Consider the following 21654-nt stretch of genomic DNA (forward strand, 5'->3'; position numbering starts at 1 on the left):
AATACCTCGTTAAGTTCCAAAAGAAGAGGTAAGTGGACATGATGTCTTTTTTAAAAGGATTCAGAATGAAAAACCTAATTGGAAAAGGCTCAAAAGAAAGAACATTATCCTTTCTATATAAAAACAACTTGCTGTCCATATGTTCAGGCTTTTCAACATCTTTTAACCACTTCAGGTTTCTAAAAACGCCAAGGAGTTTAAAAGCAGTGAAATTCATTCTTCTGATGTTTTCTGCTCGGAAGAAGTTCTGTACTTTACATACAAGTTAAAGAGAAAGCTCAAAAGATGCCTGGACATCTTTTGGAGTGTTTTTTTTTTTTTTTAAGCAAAAATGTTCACAAAACAAAAACAGCTAACAGTTGCTCCAATACTCAATGGAGTGAAAAAACAACAGCAAAAAAGACCGGTTATTTACCAACCTTTAGTTATTCAAACAACTGAGAAAAATATGCATGAATTGCTACAAAAAAATTCTACAAAAAGAAAGATTCCATTGTTCCAGTCTTTTATGTATTACCAAAGTTGCAATAAAGACTTGATAACACACTGGGGCGGCCTATTGTCGCCGGCACTGACTCTATTCTATTACCCTTAGCCATTTTACTTTAGCGTGTCCTAACATTTTATTATTTATTTTATTTTTTTATAAAAGAGACTTCTTTCTTGCTCATGAGTTTTTCAGCTTTATTCCAGGGGTTAGGTCTTTTATCCAAGAATGCTCTTTTGGCTACAGCAGTCCCTACACCTCCAACACCCATGAAAAAAGGGTTTTATGGCGATTGAGAGACTGCTTGATGAGAAACTTTTAGGGCCAAATGAGAAGAGGCTTTGTCTGGAATTGCTAAGCTTGGTACTTAAAAAATATTTCTGTTTCAAGATTCTTTTTATTTGCAGATCCAGGGGACCGCAATGGGGTCCAATGTGGCCCCACATATGCAAGCAGCTATATGTCATTCTTTGAAGAAAATTATATCTATCCCAACAGTGACTTTCAGACATTCTATTTTCTGGCGTCATTAGATAGATGACATATTTTGCATATGGGGGGGAGGGGAGGAGACTCCTTGAACTCTCTACTTAATTTTCAAGGTTATCTAAATAGTAGACTAGTTTACCATCACTACCACCTGACCCACTTTCTTGATGCACTGGTGATCAAACTCAAACACGACATAGTTCTTTATGTAAAGGAGACAAACAGAAATAATTTACTACACTTCTCCAGTAGCCATCCAGCGGCGGCCACTAAAGGTACCGTCACACTAAGCGACGCTGCAGCGATACCGACAACGATCCGGATCGCTGCAGCGTCGCTGTTTGGTCGCTGGAGAGCTGTCACACAGACCGCCGCTCTCCAGCGACCAACGATCCCGAGGTCCCCGGTAACCCGATGTTTACCCTGGTTACCAGCGAAGACATCGCTGAATCGGTGTCACACACGCCGATTCAGCGATGTCTGCAGGGAGTCCAGCGACGAAACAAAGTTCTGGACTTTCTTCCCCGACCAGCGACAGCACAGCAGGACCCTGATTGCTGCTGCCTGCCACACTGGACGATATCGCTAGCCAGGACGCTGCAACGTCACGGATCGCTAGCGATATCGTCTAGTGTGACGGTACCTTTAGAGATCCTTCCCTATTTTCCAATTTACATAGGTCAACAGGATCGTCATAAGGGACAAAATATAATGAACGCATAAGTGAGATGTATACTGTGTTCAAAACAAGGGGTTACCCAGATAGGATTCTCAAAACACGCCAGCTTCCACAGCTGACAGAACTATCTAACAATAGTGTCCAAATAGCGTTCATACACGCATCACCCCTTTGCCTATTAGATAAATGGCTTTATATCAAACCATTGGGAAATTTTACGTAAGGGACGCCCTAATGTGTCCATGTTCCAGAATCCTTTCCTTCCATGTTTCCTTCGCCCCCCTCAAATTTAAGAAACAAACTGATTAGAGAGGATACTGGTCCGTCAAGCAGGAATATATAATTCCATTTGAGTACCCCTAAGATAGGAACCTTCCCCTGTTTGCAATGCTGTTTGCAATGCAGTAATGTATTGAAAGGAGATAATGTATACCACTCCCAGAAAGGTGCAGGGATTGAAATTAAGAGGCGTTTACACTTGTGAATCTTCATTTATGGTCTGTGTGATCAAGTGACCAGGTGGCCTATTATATATTGGCAAAACAACCCAATCAGATACAGATCTCATCTCCCAGCAGAAATCTATCATTAGATGTGAGAGACTGACTTTCCCACTGCCATTTCACTGTCATAAAATGGTCCACAGAGTAGAAGAGTTGAAATTCCAGGTCCTCGAACAGCTCCCAACACACAAGAGAGGTGGCAACTGAGCTCAGCAACTCAAAAAGAGAGAAGCATTTTGGATCTTCAATTTACACCAAAAGGTCTCAAAAGAGAATTTGACATTGTTAATTTCAATCTTCAAATCTTCACCACAATCTTGGGACATTGACTGCCTGATTATTAATAGTCTTCTATAATATTGTTTCATATAACTTTATGTTTTCGTCTTTTACTTTATAACGTGATTTTATAATGGTTTCACCTGACATGTATCGATTCATGCTTATTTGACAGTTTGTCATTTCCATTTTTGTGTTTTGCTTTTTTTTTGGGTAGTGCATGTCTGAGAAAGGTCTGATTGACTATATCGTCACATTTACATGCACAGTGTTACATTTGTGTGCAGAGCGTTGGGTTTTCTGGATTATTCTAAATAAAATTAAACATTTTCTTTGATTTTCGATTGCCAGATTCTTTTCCCACAAACAGTAAAAAAGATGCCACAAAAACATGGGAAAAACTCCAAAAAATACTCAGGAAACAATCGGAAAAAAAGTTATACAAAACACACTTCTGCTTGAAAAGTCCACATGAACCTGCAGAGCTTTAAGAGACGTCATGGGCACATACCTTAAATCAGGCTTAAAAATGACCATGGGTACTGAAAAGGTTTCTACTTTGGGGAAAGATAAGTTTATTTAATGTTTGTTACAGCTAAATTTTGTATAATGATGTTAGAGTATTTCCTAAACCTAGATGGATAAAATGATAATATGACTACGCACATAACATGGCCCACAAAGGACTGGGCTGGAGGGCGTCTTACCTTTGCTGGCGTGTGGATCCAGATCGCGGGGTTGAAGAGGATGTGATCACATAGCTGCTTCAGTAAAGGTGCCCCGTGAGACAATCCATCCAGGTATTTAGCAAATGACAAAAATTGCTCCAATACCGCTCTAGTTATGTGAACCCGAGAGGACTGTAAGAACATAGCATAGCATTACAAGACAGAAATATCGTATCGGGAGAGAAAACAAATCCGATTAGGTGGAAGATTAATGCTCCTCAATAGATTTATGCACATTTTCACCCAGGATTTCATAACCACTGTCAGCCGCCAGCTATTCAGAAAACATGGGCAACTAAAAGAGGTGGTCCGGAGAAAACAAGTCATCATCCATCTTCTGATAAGTGTTAACTTGTCCATCGGTGGGGGTTTGACCACCCACCAGCACAAATCAGGACGGGGAAGTTTCATCCCTGTTAGGATGGAGAGGGAGTGGGCAAGTGTGACCAACTCTCCATTAATTCCCTATGGGACCACCAAGCTCTGCTTTTTTCTGGCAGCCCACAGAGAATGAATGGAGCGGCGTTCAGGCATCCAACAATTGCCAGGTATGCTGATCAGTACAGATCCCAGCGGTGGGACACTCATTTTGTCATCTGAAGTCATGGTCATGTGTAACCAAGGTACCAGATTAAAAGACACAATTCTAAAATGGTTCTCTTTTCCACAGCTCTGACTACAGCCGATTTACATGGGTCACAGAAGCTGGAACACTTTGTGAAATGCTTATTGTCAAGAAATCTGTCTAACAAATATGCAAATTTTCTCTTCAGAGAGGAAGAGGACTAGAACTGTAGTGCCACCTATTGGATGTAGCAATCCTAAAAGTCAATATCGACCCTTTAATGAGTCTTGTTGCATGAATAAGGATAAAAGCCACATCAGAATCTTAATTAGCAGGCATGTTTCGGGGTACTGCCCATCCTCAGTGCAAAGCATGAAATATGATTAGGCTGTATGAGAAGAATCTGACTGGGGCCGATGGGGTAATGTCTCTTTTTGTGGAGAGTAACATGCCAGTGTAAAGAGACTTATAGGCCATGAATGCTTTGGTGGCAAATTAAATAAATAAGTATTGTTCAATCCCATTTAACAAGCCTTGAACTGGGTGTTGAGCAATGAGTGTGTGTTCAGGGGCATGGAGACCACAATGATGGGCACTAAATTTATAGAGTACATTTTTTATGCTTTGAAGGTAAGCAATGAAGGATCCGGCTGACGGGCTGCAAGCTGAAATTGTGACAGCTGTAAAGAACTGATTTGTTGAAATCAATATACCCCTTTATACAAGTCCTCATAAACCCCTTTTATCTTGATTCCTTACACTGTGGAAACTATAAAAATAAGACCCTTACTGAACTGCTTAGTCTCCTAGCAGCTGATGAACGGCTGATATTACTATTTTACCAGGTTATTGAGCGCATGGAATTACACAGCAGAAACCAGACATCCGAAAGGGAACCAAGTCACTGAAGGTGGAATATTCAGATTTACCACAACAGCCATATAATAACCATGACATTTATGTGAATATAGACTGATGTTACAGAAGATGGGAATGGTGAAGCTGCCGCACAAGAGCACTGTACGTTCGGACTCCATTTTAGAGAACATCTTACCTTTTCCAAGAGGTAGCCAATGACTAAAAAGCCTTTCCCACCCAACATCTGTTCCTGCATGGCCACAGAGCTCTTCAGGAGCTCCACCAGGAATGCCAGGAGCGTGGCACTGTAACGACAAAGGGTTCATAGTCACCGATTTACCACAAACAGCTTTTATGCACATTTGTAACTATTAAACGACTACATGTACTTGTGTGCTTGGCTTAACAAGAATCTGTCATGAAGGTTTTGCTACCCCTATAGACACAGATTCTAGTGATGTATCACTTACTGGGCTTATTACTGTAGTTTAGATAAAATTCACTTTTATACGCTGCAGACCTAGCAGTCCTCTGAATGCTAAGCTCTGTGTAACCACACCCACCCCACTGATTGGCAGCTTTCTTCCTATGCACAGTGCACACAGAAAGCTGCCATCTGGTGGTGGGGGGTGGGTTTATACAGAGCCAATAAGTATGGAGGACTATATGGAAGCAGATTTACTACTGAAGAAGGGATATTCTTCTGCTGATAAAAAAGTGATTTTATCTAAACTGAAGCAAGCAGCCCAGTAAGTGACATCTCTGGAATCAGGGTCATTGTTTGCACACAACATCCAAGATGCCAATGGAACTACAGAGCTTTCCAAGTAAAAAACGCTTCAGGAAAACACTGGTAGTCTTTTTCATGAAGGGTCTTTTCAGTTGTTTTTGCACTGGTTTCTTTGCTCTGTATTTTCAAGCTTATAAAGCAGGCAGTTTCCAGTCTAAGCTGCCCATAGAATTAACAAGTTACTTATTTTTACCATTACAAGTTTTACAAACCCTGAAGTGGTTAGAAGTGACAAGATGGAATACGTGCACAGGATAGTCGTTTTGACATTGCTGTGCATTATGTTTCCCGAGGGTGACGCTTCTTCGGGTGCATTCCAGTCGGACATAACCAAAAACTGTGTTGTAGCATTTTTTTTTTTTATATCCAAAAGTTAATTTCTTCCTTAACCTTACATGTGTGCACATACTAGTAAACCAGAAGTTCATGTGATGGCCTAAGCTTTCCAATCAGGTATTTTATTACTTTACGTTAATATCGTTATCTTCATTTAGCTGTGACTAGCCACAGTGAATAGCCATTTTTGCAAAAGTCAGCATGGAAGGTTAAGGGTAAGAAAATCTTATTATATTGCCCTGTGTCACAAGTACAAAAATGTAAGCGACTAATATATCTGTGGGTGAAAAAAAAAAAACAAAGCAAAAAAAAACAGGAACAAACTGTGGAGTTATTAGAACAGTTCTGGTGGAGTCATGGCGCTGGAGTATTAATGATTATTCTAATAAATCCTAATATCCTTAGGAAGGGCCATAAATATTAGATCGGCGCTGGTCTGACTCTGGATGCCCCTTTCAATCCGTTTGAAGGAACCACAGTATTTCTGAAAGTTGTGCCTGGTATTACAACTGAGAACTATTCGCACAGGTGAACCTCTACGAAACTAATATTGATGGCCCATACTAAGGATAGCCCATGAATTGTACATTTTTGGATAACCTCACTACAGAGAAAAGATCATCAAAAATGATCTACTGTAAGTTTTGTTTTACGAGTATTTTTTTAAAATGTTGGCAATGGGCTTATTTTCATATCATGATTTTAATTGAAAAATATATATATATTATTCTTGCAATTTTCACACTGGCCAATGGGGTGTTTTTTTTAGACTAACTTAGTCCTTTCAGAAAGAGTTTTCAGCAGACTCCTCATCATCAGCTGCAGGATTACAATGATGTGTGACTCCTGTACACACATCTGATAACAATAGTCATGAACAACAATAGGCGATGTCACACCTCAGCCTTCTCCTCCTCCTTTCACAATAACCTTAGCACATGCTTATTCAGACACTTCAATACAAAACATGGGGTCAGAGTTTGTTCATTGTGGCTAATGTACATGTATTGTTTCCTGAAACATCAAATTAGATTCTAAAAAGCACCAGTGGCCAGTGTGAAAATTGCAAGATTTTTATTCTTATTTATAACACATTATGATTAGTGATGAGCAAATGTGCTGGAATAAGGTATTATCTGAGCATGCTTGGTGCTAAAAGAGTGTCTTCGGCATGCTCGAGTAATATGTTTCAGTCCCCGCGGCTGCATGACTCGCGGCTGTTCGACAGCTGAAACACATGCATTGACTGCCTAACCAACAGGTAATCCCTACATGTGTTGCGGCTGTTGAACAGCCACAAGACATACAGGCGCGGGGAGTCGAATATATTTTTCAAGCACACCAAAGACACTTGGTTTGCACCAGAGCATGCTCAGATAACACCTTATCCCAGCACATTCGCTCATCACTAATTGTGATATGAAAAAAAAAGCATGCATCACAAAGACCAGATTTAAACAATAGGCCAATTTTTAGAGGATATCTGCCCTTTAAAATATTAGGTTATATATTTATAGAGATCCTTTATATTCATCTGCCCGAACTGCCCTTTTTTCACAGCAATGGGTGATGGAAAATGGAAAAAAGATATAAAAATAAAAAACAGATATCAAGGCATCTCAGCACAAACATTAAGCTTAAACTTTTTCATATATTTCTTTTCGTCCATGGACGCAGATAATGAGAGCTCAGAGAGCCAACGTAATGAAAATACTCAATATCATCTGATCTTTGTCTATTAGCCCAAATCCTAATTCCGGTAATCAAATGTGCTGCATTTTCCACGTCTGCAAATTCTAGAATAATTCCTCTTAAAAATCTGCAATTTTCAAATGGATTTAGCACCATGTGTTCACTAAGCACTTTAAAAGAAACCATTTGCAACTGCGAAATTCAACATTATACCCCCAATAATCTGTCACATTTCTGTAACTGTGCTGCTCTCACTGTTAAGAAGATTATCCTGCCTCCAAGAGAATGGAGCGATTTCCTTGGGGAGAAAAAGCAATGAACAGAAAGTTTAGATAAAGCATTTGAAAAGCCTCTGCCACAAGCCCTCGGCGAGATTTGTTACATCAGAGTCTGGATATTTCACATTTTATATTAAAGAAGGTCTCAAAAATATTCCCATTAAATGTACAATGAAGGCAGCGCGGCTAGACGCTTGTGTTCACACACGGAGACAGAGGCCACTGTCGGTTCAATATGTCCCTTTTTTAATGGAGCCTGTGAACTACAGAACACACTCCGTTTTTCAGATTCAGACTTTTTGATATTGGGCCTTCTGATGGATATATATAGGTTGGAATACCTTAGATATTCCTCTAGATAGCTTCAAGCCAAGACCCTATAGTACGTTCTTGAGAACTTGAACATGAAAGGTTGATAGATTTTTTTCTTCCTTTGACCGATGGATCTACTACACGGTAACTGACTGAAGGCGATGTCATGAAGAATTGTGGAAGAGATTCTCCAATTAAACTGAATTTCTACCAAAATAGGAGCAAAAACTAAAGTTTGCCATTATGACTGCAATAAAACCTTTCATTGGAATTTTTTTTTTTTTTTTTAATTTAAACCTCCTCCAATGCTCCCCGTTTCACAGATTCTGGAACAGTTTTTCTTTTTTTTCTGTGCCCCTCTGTTCCATAGCTATGCTCTCCTGGTAAATATGGTGCAAATTTCTATTTCAACCAACTGGGCGTGTACCAAAGAAGTTCTGTGGTAGAGGAGAAAAAGGAACCGCCCCCAAAGAACCTCTGCGGTGTTGGTCCAGTTGCTAACTTTGGAACAAATGGGCATAGAAAAAAAAAAGAAAAAACTGTTCTAGAATCACTGGAGCAGCGATAATTGAAGGAGGTACATCAGTTTAAATGAAAGAAAAAAAAATCCATTGAAATGTCATTTTGCTGTTACAGACATTTATTGCAAAATAGACAAAAGTACATTCAGCCATACTGATTGTCACTTTTGAATTAGCTTCTTGGAAACTACCGTCATTTTGTCAATAATGCGCCTTTTATAACGGAATCCATAGCGATGTGCCACGTCTATTGGGTTTCCATTGAAGAAGTACGGTATATTAATCTGACAGCAAGGATAGCTATGCATGGAGCACTAAGGGATAACAAATGGTGGAATCCTGTGGAAGGATTACAATTGCTATGCCCACATGGTGCTTTTCTCACTTTCCATATGTGGCAAGCAAAGCTCCTGACTCAAAGGAAACCTGACAGCTGATCCATGCAGCCCGATCCACAGTTAGCATTTCAGCCAGGTATGTCGGACTCAGAAATGCTGCGGCATTTCAGAGAAAAACATACTTTAAAAAGGGTGCAGAACTGAACAGGCGGGTCCCTGGCGGCTTCTTCCCATCCGCTGCCCTTGAGTGATGTGTTTCCCCCTATATATGTGCATAGAGAGAGATCTGTCAGTCACTGGCCACAGGCAGAGAGAAGCCCTGGGCATTGGGCACCATTTATCAGCCATCAGGTTCCCGTAAAGATGAAGAGCTCCATTTACTATATCAAAAAAGTGCTGTTTTGGCATACATTAAGGAAGACTCTAGCGTACACAAAAAAAAAACTCAACACACCTGCATCCCCCCAAAAAAATGCTTCTCCTGCATTGGATTGTATGGCGGACATAGGGTGTACAGTTGTTACATTCAGGACATCTCTAACGTAACGTAACCAGTATCAAAGCTCTATGAACAGAGAGACAAACTAATCTATCTATTATATTATATATAAGGCTATGTGCACACGTCAGGATTTCTTGCAGAAATTTCCTGAACAAACCCGGACATTTTCTGCAAAAAATCCGCATGCGTTTTTTTCGCGTTTTTCTCGCTTTTTTTGTGATTCGTTTCCAGCGCTTCCCAATGCATTAAATAGCGGCAAAACGCGAAAAATCTGCAAAATTAATGAACATGCTGCGTTTTTTGCTGAAAAAAACGCATCATGTGCACAAAAATTAAAAATGATGGGATGCTTATGTATACGTTTTTTAAGCATTTTTTCCGTGGAAAACGGCCGAAAAAAACGCAAAAAATCCTGAACGTGTGCACATAGCCTTATTTAAACTCAATCTGTAGTAGTCCGCTCAATACAAATCCACATTTCCCGCCCGATTTGGGTGAAATTTGGCATGCCCCCTCTCCACCCACAGGAGCAGAATACTGCGCACGTTACATCTCGCTAGAGTCCCCCCCCCCCGTCATGAGATTGGGGCCCCTGAAGTTAGGCCCCATACATATAATGGAGAAATGTGAAGGTGAAAGTAAAAGTGCTGAGGGGAAAACAACAATTGTGACTGACAGGGACGGATTATAGCAACGGCACCAAAGAGTCGCTGTTAAAGGGGCCGCACCGCCACACACAACACACAAACATTTCACAAACACCATACAAACATCACACGGACAGCACACACACACACACCAACCCACAAGCACAACACCACACAAATGCCACAACACATCACACAAACACCAGACCACTGTAGACACACACAACACAAACACCACCCCATAAATACCACACACACACACACAAGCACAACACCAGACAAATGCCACAACACACCACACAAACACCAGACCACTGTAGACACACACAACACAAACACCACCCCATAAATACCACACACACACACAAGCACAACACCAGACAAATGCCACAACACACCACACAAACACCAGACCACTGTAGACACACACAACACAAACACCACCCCATAAATACCACACACACACACAAGCACAACACCACACAAATGCCACAACACATCACACAAACACCAGACCACTGTAGACACACACAACACAAACACCACCCCATAAATACCACACACACACAAGCACAACACCAGACAAATGCCACAACACACCACACAAACACCAGACCACTGTAGACACATACAACACAAACACCACCCCATAAATACCACACACACACACAAGCACAACACCAGACAAATGCCACAACACACCACACAAACACCAGACCACTGTAGACACACACAACACAAACACCACCCCATAAATACCACACACACACCAACCCACAAGCACAACACCACACAAATGCCACAACACACCACACAAACACCAGACCACTGTAGACACACACACAACACAAACACCACCCCATAAATACCACACACACACACACACAGACAAGCACAACACCAGACAAATGCGACAACACACCACACAAACACCAGACCACTGTAGACACACACACAACACAAACACCACCCCATAAATACCACACACACACACACACAGACAAGCACAACACCAGACAAATGCGACAACACACCACACAAACACCAGACCACTCTAGACACACACAACACAAACACCACCCCATAAATACCACACACACACACACAAGCACAACACCAGACAAATGCCACAACACACCACACAAACACCAGACCACTGTAGACACACACAACACAAACACCACCCCATAAATACCACACACGCACACAAGCACAACACCACACAAATGCCACAACACACCACACAAACACCAGACCACTCTAGACACACAAAACACACAAACACCACCCCACAAATACCACAACAGCACCCAACACACACACAAACACACACGCACGGACCACACACACATGCAAACACCCTCAGATGGATGCACCCTACGCACACGGACGAACATTACTGAGCAGCAATATTGGTCAGGCGAAAAATGCCTCATAGTAAAAATGTCATTATCGCTTACTATACAGGGAGCTTTCATCACTGAAGGCTGCTGAGGTAAAGTGAAAGCTGAGCTCTGATTGGTTGCCATGGGTCGGCCTGTGAGGCGGTTTTCATTACTGAGTTGTGAGCTCCTTCAGGTGACACAAAGTTTTACTTTAGCTGCCATAACCAACAATTTAACATATTTTCCACGAGCGAAGCCGCAGGTATTCTACTAGTATACAATATGGCTGCACTTCCTGTCACATTTGCAAACCAATAAAATACGACAATCTCCGTAACAAAATGAAATCAATCATAGTATATAGCAGAGATGAGCAAAAAGATTAAAAACATCAGGGTTTCAGCTCTGCACCAGGGCAGTGATCACTTTTGTGCCGGCATCCTGGTCACCCCAGCCGCTTACTAGGCTCCTGCCATGTCATCACTTGGGCCTAGTAAGGGGCAGAAGCACCCAGGAGCCAGTACAAGAGTGGACACAGCCCTGGTCCGGCCGCCACCGAGGATAGAACTGGTTATTGGACCTGGTGCTGCGAATGTTTTTGCTCTTCTCCAGTATATAGTATAGAGATGCGTACTGTACATACAGTAATACGGTCACTATGGCAGAACACATACAATTATTACCACTCTATGGCTATTTCAGAAGGGAACATTGCCGCTGAGCTTTCCTCCCCAAATCACCATGCTGCCTTGGCTTAATCTTATAATCTAAGGGTACCGTCTCACAGTGGCACTTTTGTCGCTACGACGGTACGATCCGTGACGTTCCAGCGATATCCATACGATATTGCTGTGTCTGACACGCAGCAGCGATCAGGGACCCTGCTGAGAATCGTACGTCATAGCATATCGTTTGGAACTTTCTTTCGTCGCTGGATCTCCCGCTGTCATCGCTGGATCGGTGTGTGTGACACCGATCCAGCGATGCGTTCGCTTGTAACCAGGGTAAACATAGGGTTACTAAGCGCAGGGCCGCGCTTAGTAACCCGATGTTTATCCTGGTTACCATCGTAAATGTAAAAAAAACAAACACTACATACTCACATTCCGGTGTCCGTCAGGTCCCTTGCCGTAAAGTGAAAGCAGAGCACAGCGGTGATGTGCTGTGCTTTCACTTTACGGCCGGCAGTCAGTCAGTGCGGGAAGCAGACGGCAAGGGACAGACATCGGAATGTAAGTATGTAGTGTTTTTTTTTTTTTTACGCTGGTAACCAGGGTAAACATCGGGTTACTAAGCGCGGCCCTGCGCTTAGTAACCCGATGTTTACCCTGCTTACCCGGGGACCTCGGCATCGTTGGTCGCTGGAGAGCTGTCTGTGTGACAGCTCTCCAGCGACCACACAACGACTTACCAACGATCACGGCCAGGTCGTATCGCTGGTCGTGATCGTTGGTAAATCGTATAGTGTAACGGTACCCTAAGTGGTCTGAGATAGATTAGTTGCTGGGGTCATGCTGCCCGATGACACAATACAAAAAGCCGTGGCTTAACCCTCTAGTTACCATCAACAAGACTTAAAACTGACCTGAGATAAAAGTGAATAGCGCCCCCGACGGGTGAAAATGCCACAGCTGTCGGCTGTACACTATAGCTGACACCCTGCTGCTTTGGCCACAATCAGTGTTGGCACAGACCATGGCCGCTTCACCCTTAGATGCTGCTGTCGATAGTGACTACAGCAGCTAGATGGTTAACAGTGTGGAGGTCCCCTGTTATCCCCATCGGCACCCTGAGACCATGATCGTGTGATCCTGACACTTGCACAATTCACAGCCAAATAACGGCCTTAGAGTCTGCCAGCTGTAGTGACCTGTTCAGAAGAAAACAACATGTTGCTAATAACATTTTTCATTCCTGTCATGCCACTGATGTCATGCATTAATCCCTGGCATGCACCTGAAGGGTTAATAAACTACCCACCAGCAGTTTTGAATATGTTGAGGGACGCTGGTTTTAAAATGGTGTCACTTTTGGGGTTTTCCCAATATATAAGACCCTCAAAGTCACTTCAAAATTGTACAGATCCCTAAAAGTTTTGTTAATTTACTTGAAAAAAAATGCCTGTTACAATGTTAAAGCTTCTAAGATCCTAACAAAATAAAAGCCATTGTACAGATGGTGCCAACAAGTCTCTTGTAAGGGACACTGAAGAAGCTGGACGTGCCCTGAGCCGACAGCAGAGCAGGGAAATGCCGCATGGCACTTATCCCCCCCATACATTTTAAAAGCCATCGGTTGGACTATGGTTTGGCTGATTTTTCATCCAGCCGCCATCTCGCCAAACTCCCCCATACACAGAAGCACTCAGCCAGCCGAACTCTGCTCCTCTGGAGGTGGCTTATCTCAGAGACCAAAAGGGATCGTCAATCTTAAACTGGACATCATGAAAGGGGCTGTCAGGACAAAATCTACAAGTCTGCAGTCACTCTGTGTGACTGCAGACTTATAACCCCCCCTCCCCAGCACACACTCCGAGCACTGCGGGGATTCACAGGTTTCAGACCCGGAACCGGAGAGCACAGTGGGGAAAATAGGTATTGGATACACTGCCAATTTTGGACGTTTTCCCACCTACAAAGAATGGAGAGGTCTGTAATTTTTATCATGTGAGAGACAGAATCTAAGAAGAAAAAAAAAAACACAGAAAATCACATTGTATGATATTTACATAATTAAATTGCATTTTATTGCATGAAATAAGTATTTGATCACCTACCAACCAGCAAGAATTCTGGCTCTTACAGTTTTTCTGTAAGGAGACCTCCTACACTACACTAATAACTTGCATTAATTGCATCTGTGTGAACTCGTTACATGTATAAAAGACACCTGTCCATACACATAACGTCTCCACCTTGGCCAAGACCGAAGAGCTGTCTAAGGATACCAGGGACAAAATTGTAGACTTTCACAAGGCTGGGATGAGCTATAGGACAATAGGTAAGCACCTTGGTGAGTAGGCAACAACTGTTGGCACAATTATTAGAAAATGGAAGAAACACCAGATGATAGTCAATCTTCCTCAGCATGCGGCTTCAAGCATGATCTCGCCTCGAGAGGTAAGAATGATTCTCAGAAAGGTCAGCAATCAGCCCAGAACTATACAGGAGGATCTGGTCAATAACCTGAAGAGAACTGGGACCACAGTCTCAAACATTAGCGTTAGTAACACACTACGCCGTCACGGATTAAAATCCTGCAGAGCATGCAAGGTCCCCTGCTCACACAAGCACATGTCCAGGCTGGTTTAAGTTAGCCAATGACCATCTAGATGATTCAGAAGAGGCATAGGAGACTGTCATGTGGTCAGATGAGAACAAAATAGAACTTTTGGGTATCAACTCCACTTACCGTGTTTGGAGGAAGAAGGATGGATACAACCCCAAGAACACTGTCCCAACCGTGAAGCATGGTGAGGGAAACATACTTTGGGAGTGCTTTTCTGTCAAGAGGACAGGACTAGTGATGAGCGAGTGTACTTGTTGCTCGGGTGACTGCCGAATATTTGTTAGTGTTCGGAGATTAAGTTTTCATTGCGGCAGCTGAATGATTAACAGCTATTAGCCAGGCTGCATACATGTGGGGGTTACCAGGTTGCAAGGGAATCCTCAAATGTAATCAAGCTGTCTAGTAGCTGTAAATCATTCAGCTGCCGCAATGAAAACTTAATCTCCGAACACTAACAGATACTCGGAGGCCACCCGAGCAACGAGTACACTCGCTCATCACTAGATAGGACAACTGCACCGTATTGAAGGGAGGATGGATGGGGCCATGTATCGCAAGATTTTGGCCAACAAACTCCTTCCCTCAGTAAGAGTATTGAAGATAGGTTGTGGCTGGGTCTTCCAGCATGACAATGACCCGAAATACGCAGACAGGACAACTAAGGAGTGGCTCTGTAAGAAGCATTTCAAGGTCCTGGAGTGGCCTAGCCAGTCTCCAGACCTAAACCCAATAGAAAATCTTTGGAGGGAGCTGAAACTCAATGCTGTCCAGCGACAGCTCCGAAACCTGAAAAATCTGGAGAAGATCTGTATGGAGCAGTGGGCCAAAATCTCTGCTGCAGTGTGTGCAAACTTGGTCAAGAACCACAGGAAACGTGTGACACATGTAATTGCAAACAAATACTTCAGTACCAAATATTATGATTCTGTTTTTCTATTTGTATCAAATATTTGTTTTCATGCAATAAAATGCAAATGAATCGTACAATGCGATTTTCTGTCCGCTGGGTCCAAAGTGCTGCTGGCTTTTTAACGCTGATGATTCCGCATGTGATCACTGAACCGTGTGGAATCACCAAGTCCAATACATTGTAGGGGTGAAATTCTCCGCAAGGTAAATTGACATGCTGCGGTATGGAAATGCCGCATGTCCGTCTCCGCGGGTGATCCGCCGGCGTCTCAGCATGCATAGTGGACAGGGACTGGCCTACTGGGATATAGGAGAATCCTCCGGTGGGCCCTCCCCCTCACCAGCAGCAGACTCCTGCCTCATTCATTAGTGCCTGCTCTGCCCTGTATTAGGATTGCGTGCACCCAGTGGTGAGTTCGTTATTCCATACCCGGTGCCAGCCATCTGCACTGCTCAGCAACAAGTGATGTGAGGTGAGAGCTTTCTCATCATTTGCCGCGGCTTCTACTGATCTCGTGGCGCTCACCGCTCTATCAGCTGTGGCGTGCTGGATGAGATCAATAGAAGTGGCAGCAGCAGGTGATGATAAAGCGCTCACCTCACATCACTTGTTGCTGAGCAGTCCAGACGGCCGGCACTGGGTGTGGAATAACACACCATGCACAGCACAGAGACACAGGCTGTGAGACTGCACACAGCACAGAGCCTCTAGAGCAGAGTTGATTTTTTGAGGGCAATGGCATGATCTCACTGGAAGGGGCGGGGCCTCCATCAGACCAGTGACCTGAAAGCAGGAAGCAGCGTTGTTCTGAGGCTGTGGAGAAGAATGAAATGAGAGGCTGCACCATGGAGCCCCGTGAGGAGAGGACTGAGGGGCTGCACAATGGAACTGTGTGAGGAGAGGACTGAGGGGCTGCCCAATGGACCCTTGCACAAATAGGAATGAAGACCCAGAATTCAGTGAGAGTGGTTACAGGATGTATTTTGGAAAGGGTTGCTGTATCTTGAGTGAGGCTTGTATAGGGAAGATGAGGAGGGGCTGTGTGGAGAAGGGGAGATGATAATGACGGGCTGCATGGAAAAAGGGTCATGATGAGGGGCTGTGTGAAAAGGGGGATGATGAGGGGTCTGTATGGACAAGGAGGGATGATGAGGAGCTGTGTGGAGAAAGAGGGATGATGAGGCTTTGTGGAGAAGGAGGGATGATGAGGGGCTGGGTGGAAAAGGGGGGTGATGAGGGGACGGTGTGGAGAAGGAGGGATGATAAGGAGCTGTATGGAGAAGGGGGGTGATGAGGCTGTGTGGAGGAGGGATGATGAGGGGTTGTGTGGAGAAGGGGGGATGATGAGGGGTTGTGTGGAGAAGGGGGGATGATGAGGGGCTGTGTGGAGAAGGGGGATGATGAGGGGCTGTGTGCAGAAGGGGGGATGATGAGGGGGCTATGTGGAGAAGGAGGGACGATGAGGGGGCTATGTGGAGAAGGGGGATGATGAGGAGGCTGTGTGAAGGGGGGATGATAAAGAGGGCTGTGTGGAGAAGGGGATGATGAGGGGGCTGTGTGGAGAAAGGGAGATAATGAGGGGGCTGTGTGGAGAAGGGGGGATGATGAGGGGGCTGTGTGTAGAAGGGGAGATGATGAGCTATGTGGAAAAGGAGGGTGATCACGGGCTGTGTGGAGAATGGGGAAGTGAGAAAAAGCATCTTGGTGCATTGCTGAGTTCACCAACAGAAATTACTCAAAGTGAACTGCGGTGAACTCACCTCTGCACCATGGGACTTTCTCACTGTGCCAGTGGGGATCTCACCAAGGTCACCGCAGTTCAGGGGCCCAGCTGGGAACACAGCCTCAGTGACCTGCTGTAATCTCGATGAGGTTAGCTGATGCCAGTGACCGGAGGTAACCTTTATACCTCCGATAACAGCGGCGGGCTCACATCATTTAACAGCGTGTGGACCTCAGCTGTCTGACTGGCGTGGATGATTTTACCGCCGATCAGAAGCAGTGTTTGCCGTGCTGTCTTGCACCTCACAGACTGGTAAACACTGGATGTTCGGGGCCCCCATTCAAGTGAATGGGGTCCGGGTACTGTTCTGTACCGAACCTGGACTTTTTTTTTTTAACTGTTCGGCTGGACCTGAACATCTAAGGGTTTGCTCATCTCTAATCCTGTGTCTAGTGTGTGACTGGTGTGTGTCATGTGTATGTATTCTGTCTCTAGCGTGTGACTGGTGTGTGTCACGTGTATGTATCCTGTGTCTAGTGTGTGACTTGTGTGTGTCACGTGTATGTATCCTGTGTGTAGTGTGTGACTGGTGTGTCACGCGTATGTATCCTGTGTCTAGTGTGTGACTGGTGTGTGTTGCATGCATGTATCCTGTGTCTAGTGTGTGACTTGGTGTGTCACGTGTATGTATCCTGTGTCTAGTGTGTGACTTGTGTGTGTCACGCGTATGTATCCTGTGTCTAGTGTGTGACTGGTGTGTGTTGCATGTATGTATCCTGTGTCTAGTGTGTGACGTGTGTCACGTGTATGTATCCTGTGTCTAGCGTGTGACTGGTGTGTGTCACGCGTATGTATCCTGTGTCTAGTGTGTGACTTGTGTGTGTCACGCGTATGTATCCTGTGTCTAGTGTGTGACTGGTGTGTGTTGCATGTATGTATCCTGTGTCTAGTGTGTGACGTGTGTGTCACGTGTATGTATCCTGTGTCTAGCGTGTGACTGGTGTGTGTCACGCGTATGTATCCTGTGTCTAGTGTGTGACTGGTGCAGGGTGGATTTGATTTAAATCTAACTGATTTAAATCACGATTTAAATCACTAGTCAGTAAGGCTTGATTTAAATCAGTGATTTAAATCAAAGTTTCTACCTAAACTAGTTCTTGCTACTTTAACATGCAAGTAGATGAAGATTTTTAGAATCACTTTTTATATTACTTTTTTCTCCCCAGTTTAATGGGTTAATCATTCATATTTGGACACCACTGTTCTGTTGTACTTAGGAAGGAGAAAAATAATCCTGACCTTAATAACAATTTAAATAGATTTATTCAACTGAAACAATAACAACATTACAGCATAAGCTATTTGCTTAAACAAACATCCATGTTTGTTAACTAATTTGGCTTAACAAAATATATATATTATAAGAAACTTAGACTGTCAGCCCAGCCTACACATGAAAAACTTAAATACTACTGTCCCTGCTGTCCTCTGTAGCTCACTTGTCGTCATCTTCATCATCATCTTCTTCTTTGTTCCTATTCATAATCTGGAAAAGAAAAACAAGCTTTCCTGCTTTATTGGGTCCCAACCGATTTCTCAATTTAGAATGAATGAGTCCAAAGGAAGAGAATATTCTTTCAACGCCTGCAGAAGAAGCTACTGCTGTTAAAAGTGAAATCATTACTTGAACAGTCTCTAAGTCCAAGCCCTTAAGTGACTTCCACCAGTTTACTGGTGTGACCTTCCTTAAAATATCTTCAGCAAACATATATTTCTTGAATGGTTCCCCCTTAGCTCTGAAGTTTATTATAGTTGGCATTAAAGATGGATGATTGCTGGATACCCATGTCATAGCTAACTCCTCTTCCTCAGCACTTAGGTTTTGACCCTGATATTGGATATTGACAATATTTGCCAAAAAATGAGCTGGAGTCAGTGCTTGTCCCATTCGTTTGTTTACTGCTTGTAATTTAATTCTGTCCATGTGTAGTTCTGTTTTTAAGTGTTCACTCAGTTCCTTCCAAATTTCAACAGCATCCGCAATAAAACAGCTATTTTTCTGTATTTTGTTTAAAGCTTGAGAGATGGGTTTCAGGAAGCTCAGCATATGTTCAACATTTCTCTTAAGCCCAATGTTGAGGATTTTGGCCGTGACAGTGCCATCTATTTTATCTCGATTTTCTTCACAAAGTGTCATCAGAATAGGCCAGTTTTTGATATACTGCTCTAAACAGTCCACCACAGAGTTCCATCTAACATCTTGTGGGAGCGTTAGCTTGGTTCCACCCATCCTTTTCAGAGCTGCTGCAGCAAAATGATTATTACGGAAGTATTTAGCAATTTCAACAACATTAGCCTTTATTTCTGGAACACTTAAGTCTTTGGCTAAGAGGTGCAGCAAATGAGCACTGCAACCATATGTTATTAGCAGCTTTGTCTTCCCTCCCTGCTCTTCTAAATCTCTTCTCATCTTGGATACGTTTGCAGCATTGTCAGTGACCAAACTGCGTACTAGACATTTGAATTTTTGTTCACATGTCGTTATAGCTTTTACTGCCACTTCTTGTAAGTATTCTGCTGTGTGTGCATTTCCTGACGTATCAGTTGTTTGTGCAAGGAAGACTTTACCTTCTTCTGTTGTTATACAAGCACATACAATAGGATCATTGTGGACATTACTCCACCCATCAATACTTAGGTTAACAATTTTACCCTCCAGAGCTGTTGCACATTGCTCCATTTCTCTGTCATACACTTGATCCAGCAGTTTCCCTGCAACATCAGCTCTGCTGGGTGGACTGTATCCTGGTCTCAGTGACTGAACCATATTTATGAAATGTGGGTTCTCAGTCAGACGGAAAGAAGAGTTCGTTGCATAAATAAACTGGGCAATTTTTTCATCAATCAACTCTTTTTCTAATCTGCTAGTTCTTATCACAAACCTATATATGGTGGTTCTAGGAGGTAAAGGTTTTTTCTTCCTTTTGGGTGATGGTGATATGTGGCTGTGGGTGTCTGATGATGATGCTGCTGCTAATGAAGCACTATCCTGGATGGATAACTCTGAAACTGTAGAACAGGATGATGGTGATCTTGGAGGTGGATAGTTTCCAGAATCCATGAATTCCCCAAAACAAAAAAACTCAATGCTGTTATTTTATTGTTTATACAATTTCTGCTTATTGTACACAACACATCACTGCCCCTGCCCCAAAAGGAATATTTGTTTTTCTTCATAACTGTACCAAATGACAGTAACATGCAGTAATAATAAGAAATATAATTTTTCTCACACATGACAGTTCAGTCTTTAGAAATAGGATTCAATAAAAATGTTTACCAACCTGAAGATCCTGCCTGTTCAGAAGTGTTTCTTTGGTCATCTTCATCACCGCACTTCTCATGATATTGCCTCATTCGCGCCACCAGGCCTTGCATCTCTTTGTTGCATTACCGATGGGCGAAGGAGCTTCATTAAAATATTCCCAAACTGGGTCTCTTTTACGGCCTGCTGCCATTATAAGGAAAGAATGTAATAAACCTCAGATCGTACACACAAACAGATCCAGACTTGTCTGTCTGTGGCTATGCTGCAGTATTGTGCTCAAAGTTTCACTTTCATTTTCTTGTCTGCTTGCCCTTCCTCCTCCTCACACTTAGATTCACATTCTTCTTGTGTTGTGCAGATCTATTCCACTCCAAACAATCAGAAACATATTGTCTAACTTCTTGGACTTGGCACTGAAGGGGTTGATTCTGTATTCATAGGTTTGTAGAACAATAGGATTAAGGTCTTTTTCTCAACTCTGTTCATGTTGTAACATTTTTGCCGTGAAGAAGAGGCTGGGACCTCTGCGGAGTCAAATTCAGTTTTGAGAACTGCGTAAGTAAAGCGAGCGTCTGTGATAATATAGGAGAGAAACTGCCCACTAATCCTACAGAAACCTCTGGAAGAGCATGGCATTGTGAATGTTACACATATACAGCCTTTATTCTACTGAGTTAAACAACTCAGCTTTATCTCATGATGGAAGAACCAGGTAAAATATTTTCCTCAAAAAGCAGTTTATTGAAAAAAATCCGATTTAAATAAAAAAAAAATCCGATTTAAATAAAAAAAATCCGATTTAAATCAAAAAAATCTGATTTTTTAGATTTAAAAAAAAAAAAAAAACATTGATTTTTATCCACCCTGGACTGGTGTGTGTTGCATGCATGTATCCTGTGTCTATCATGTGACTGATGTGTGTCACGTGTATGTATCCTGTGTCTAGCGTGTGACTGGTGTGTGTCACATGTATGTATCCTGTGTCTAGTGTGTGACTGGTGTGTGTTGCATGTATG

The 21654-nt window shown here is 42.9% G+C and overlaps 1 protein-coding gene across 7 annotated transcripts in view; it reads right to left on the reverse strand.

The window, feature by feature from the left end:
- Positions 1-21654, reverse strand: part of NBEA (neurobeachin) — an 899093-nt gene that overhangs the window by 585580 nt on the left and 291859 nt on the right. For all 7 annotated transcript variants that reach the window (XM_069758980.1, XM_069758976.1, XM_069758974.1 and 4 more), the window contains exons 11-12: positions 4785-4893; positions 3145-3297 (exon numbers count right to left, since the gene is read on the reverse strand). In XM_069758980.1, coding sequence (XP_069615081.1) covers positions 3145-3297; positions 4785-4893 — 262 coding nt within the window. The remainder of the gene's footprint in view (positions 1-3144; positions 3298-4784; positions 4894-21654) is intronic.

Source organism: Ranitomeya imitator, chromosome 3, assembly GCF_032444005.1.
Source record: "Ranitomeya imitator isolate aRanImi1 chromosome 3, aRanImi1.pri, whole genome shotgun sequence".
Taxonomy (NCBI): Eukaryota; Metazoa; Chordata; class Amphibia; order Anura; family Dendrobatidae; genus Ranitomeya; species Ranitomeya imitator.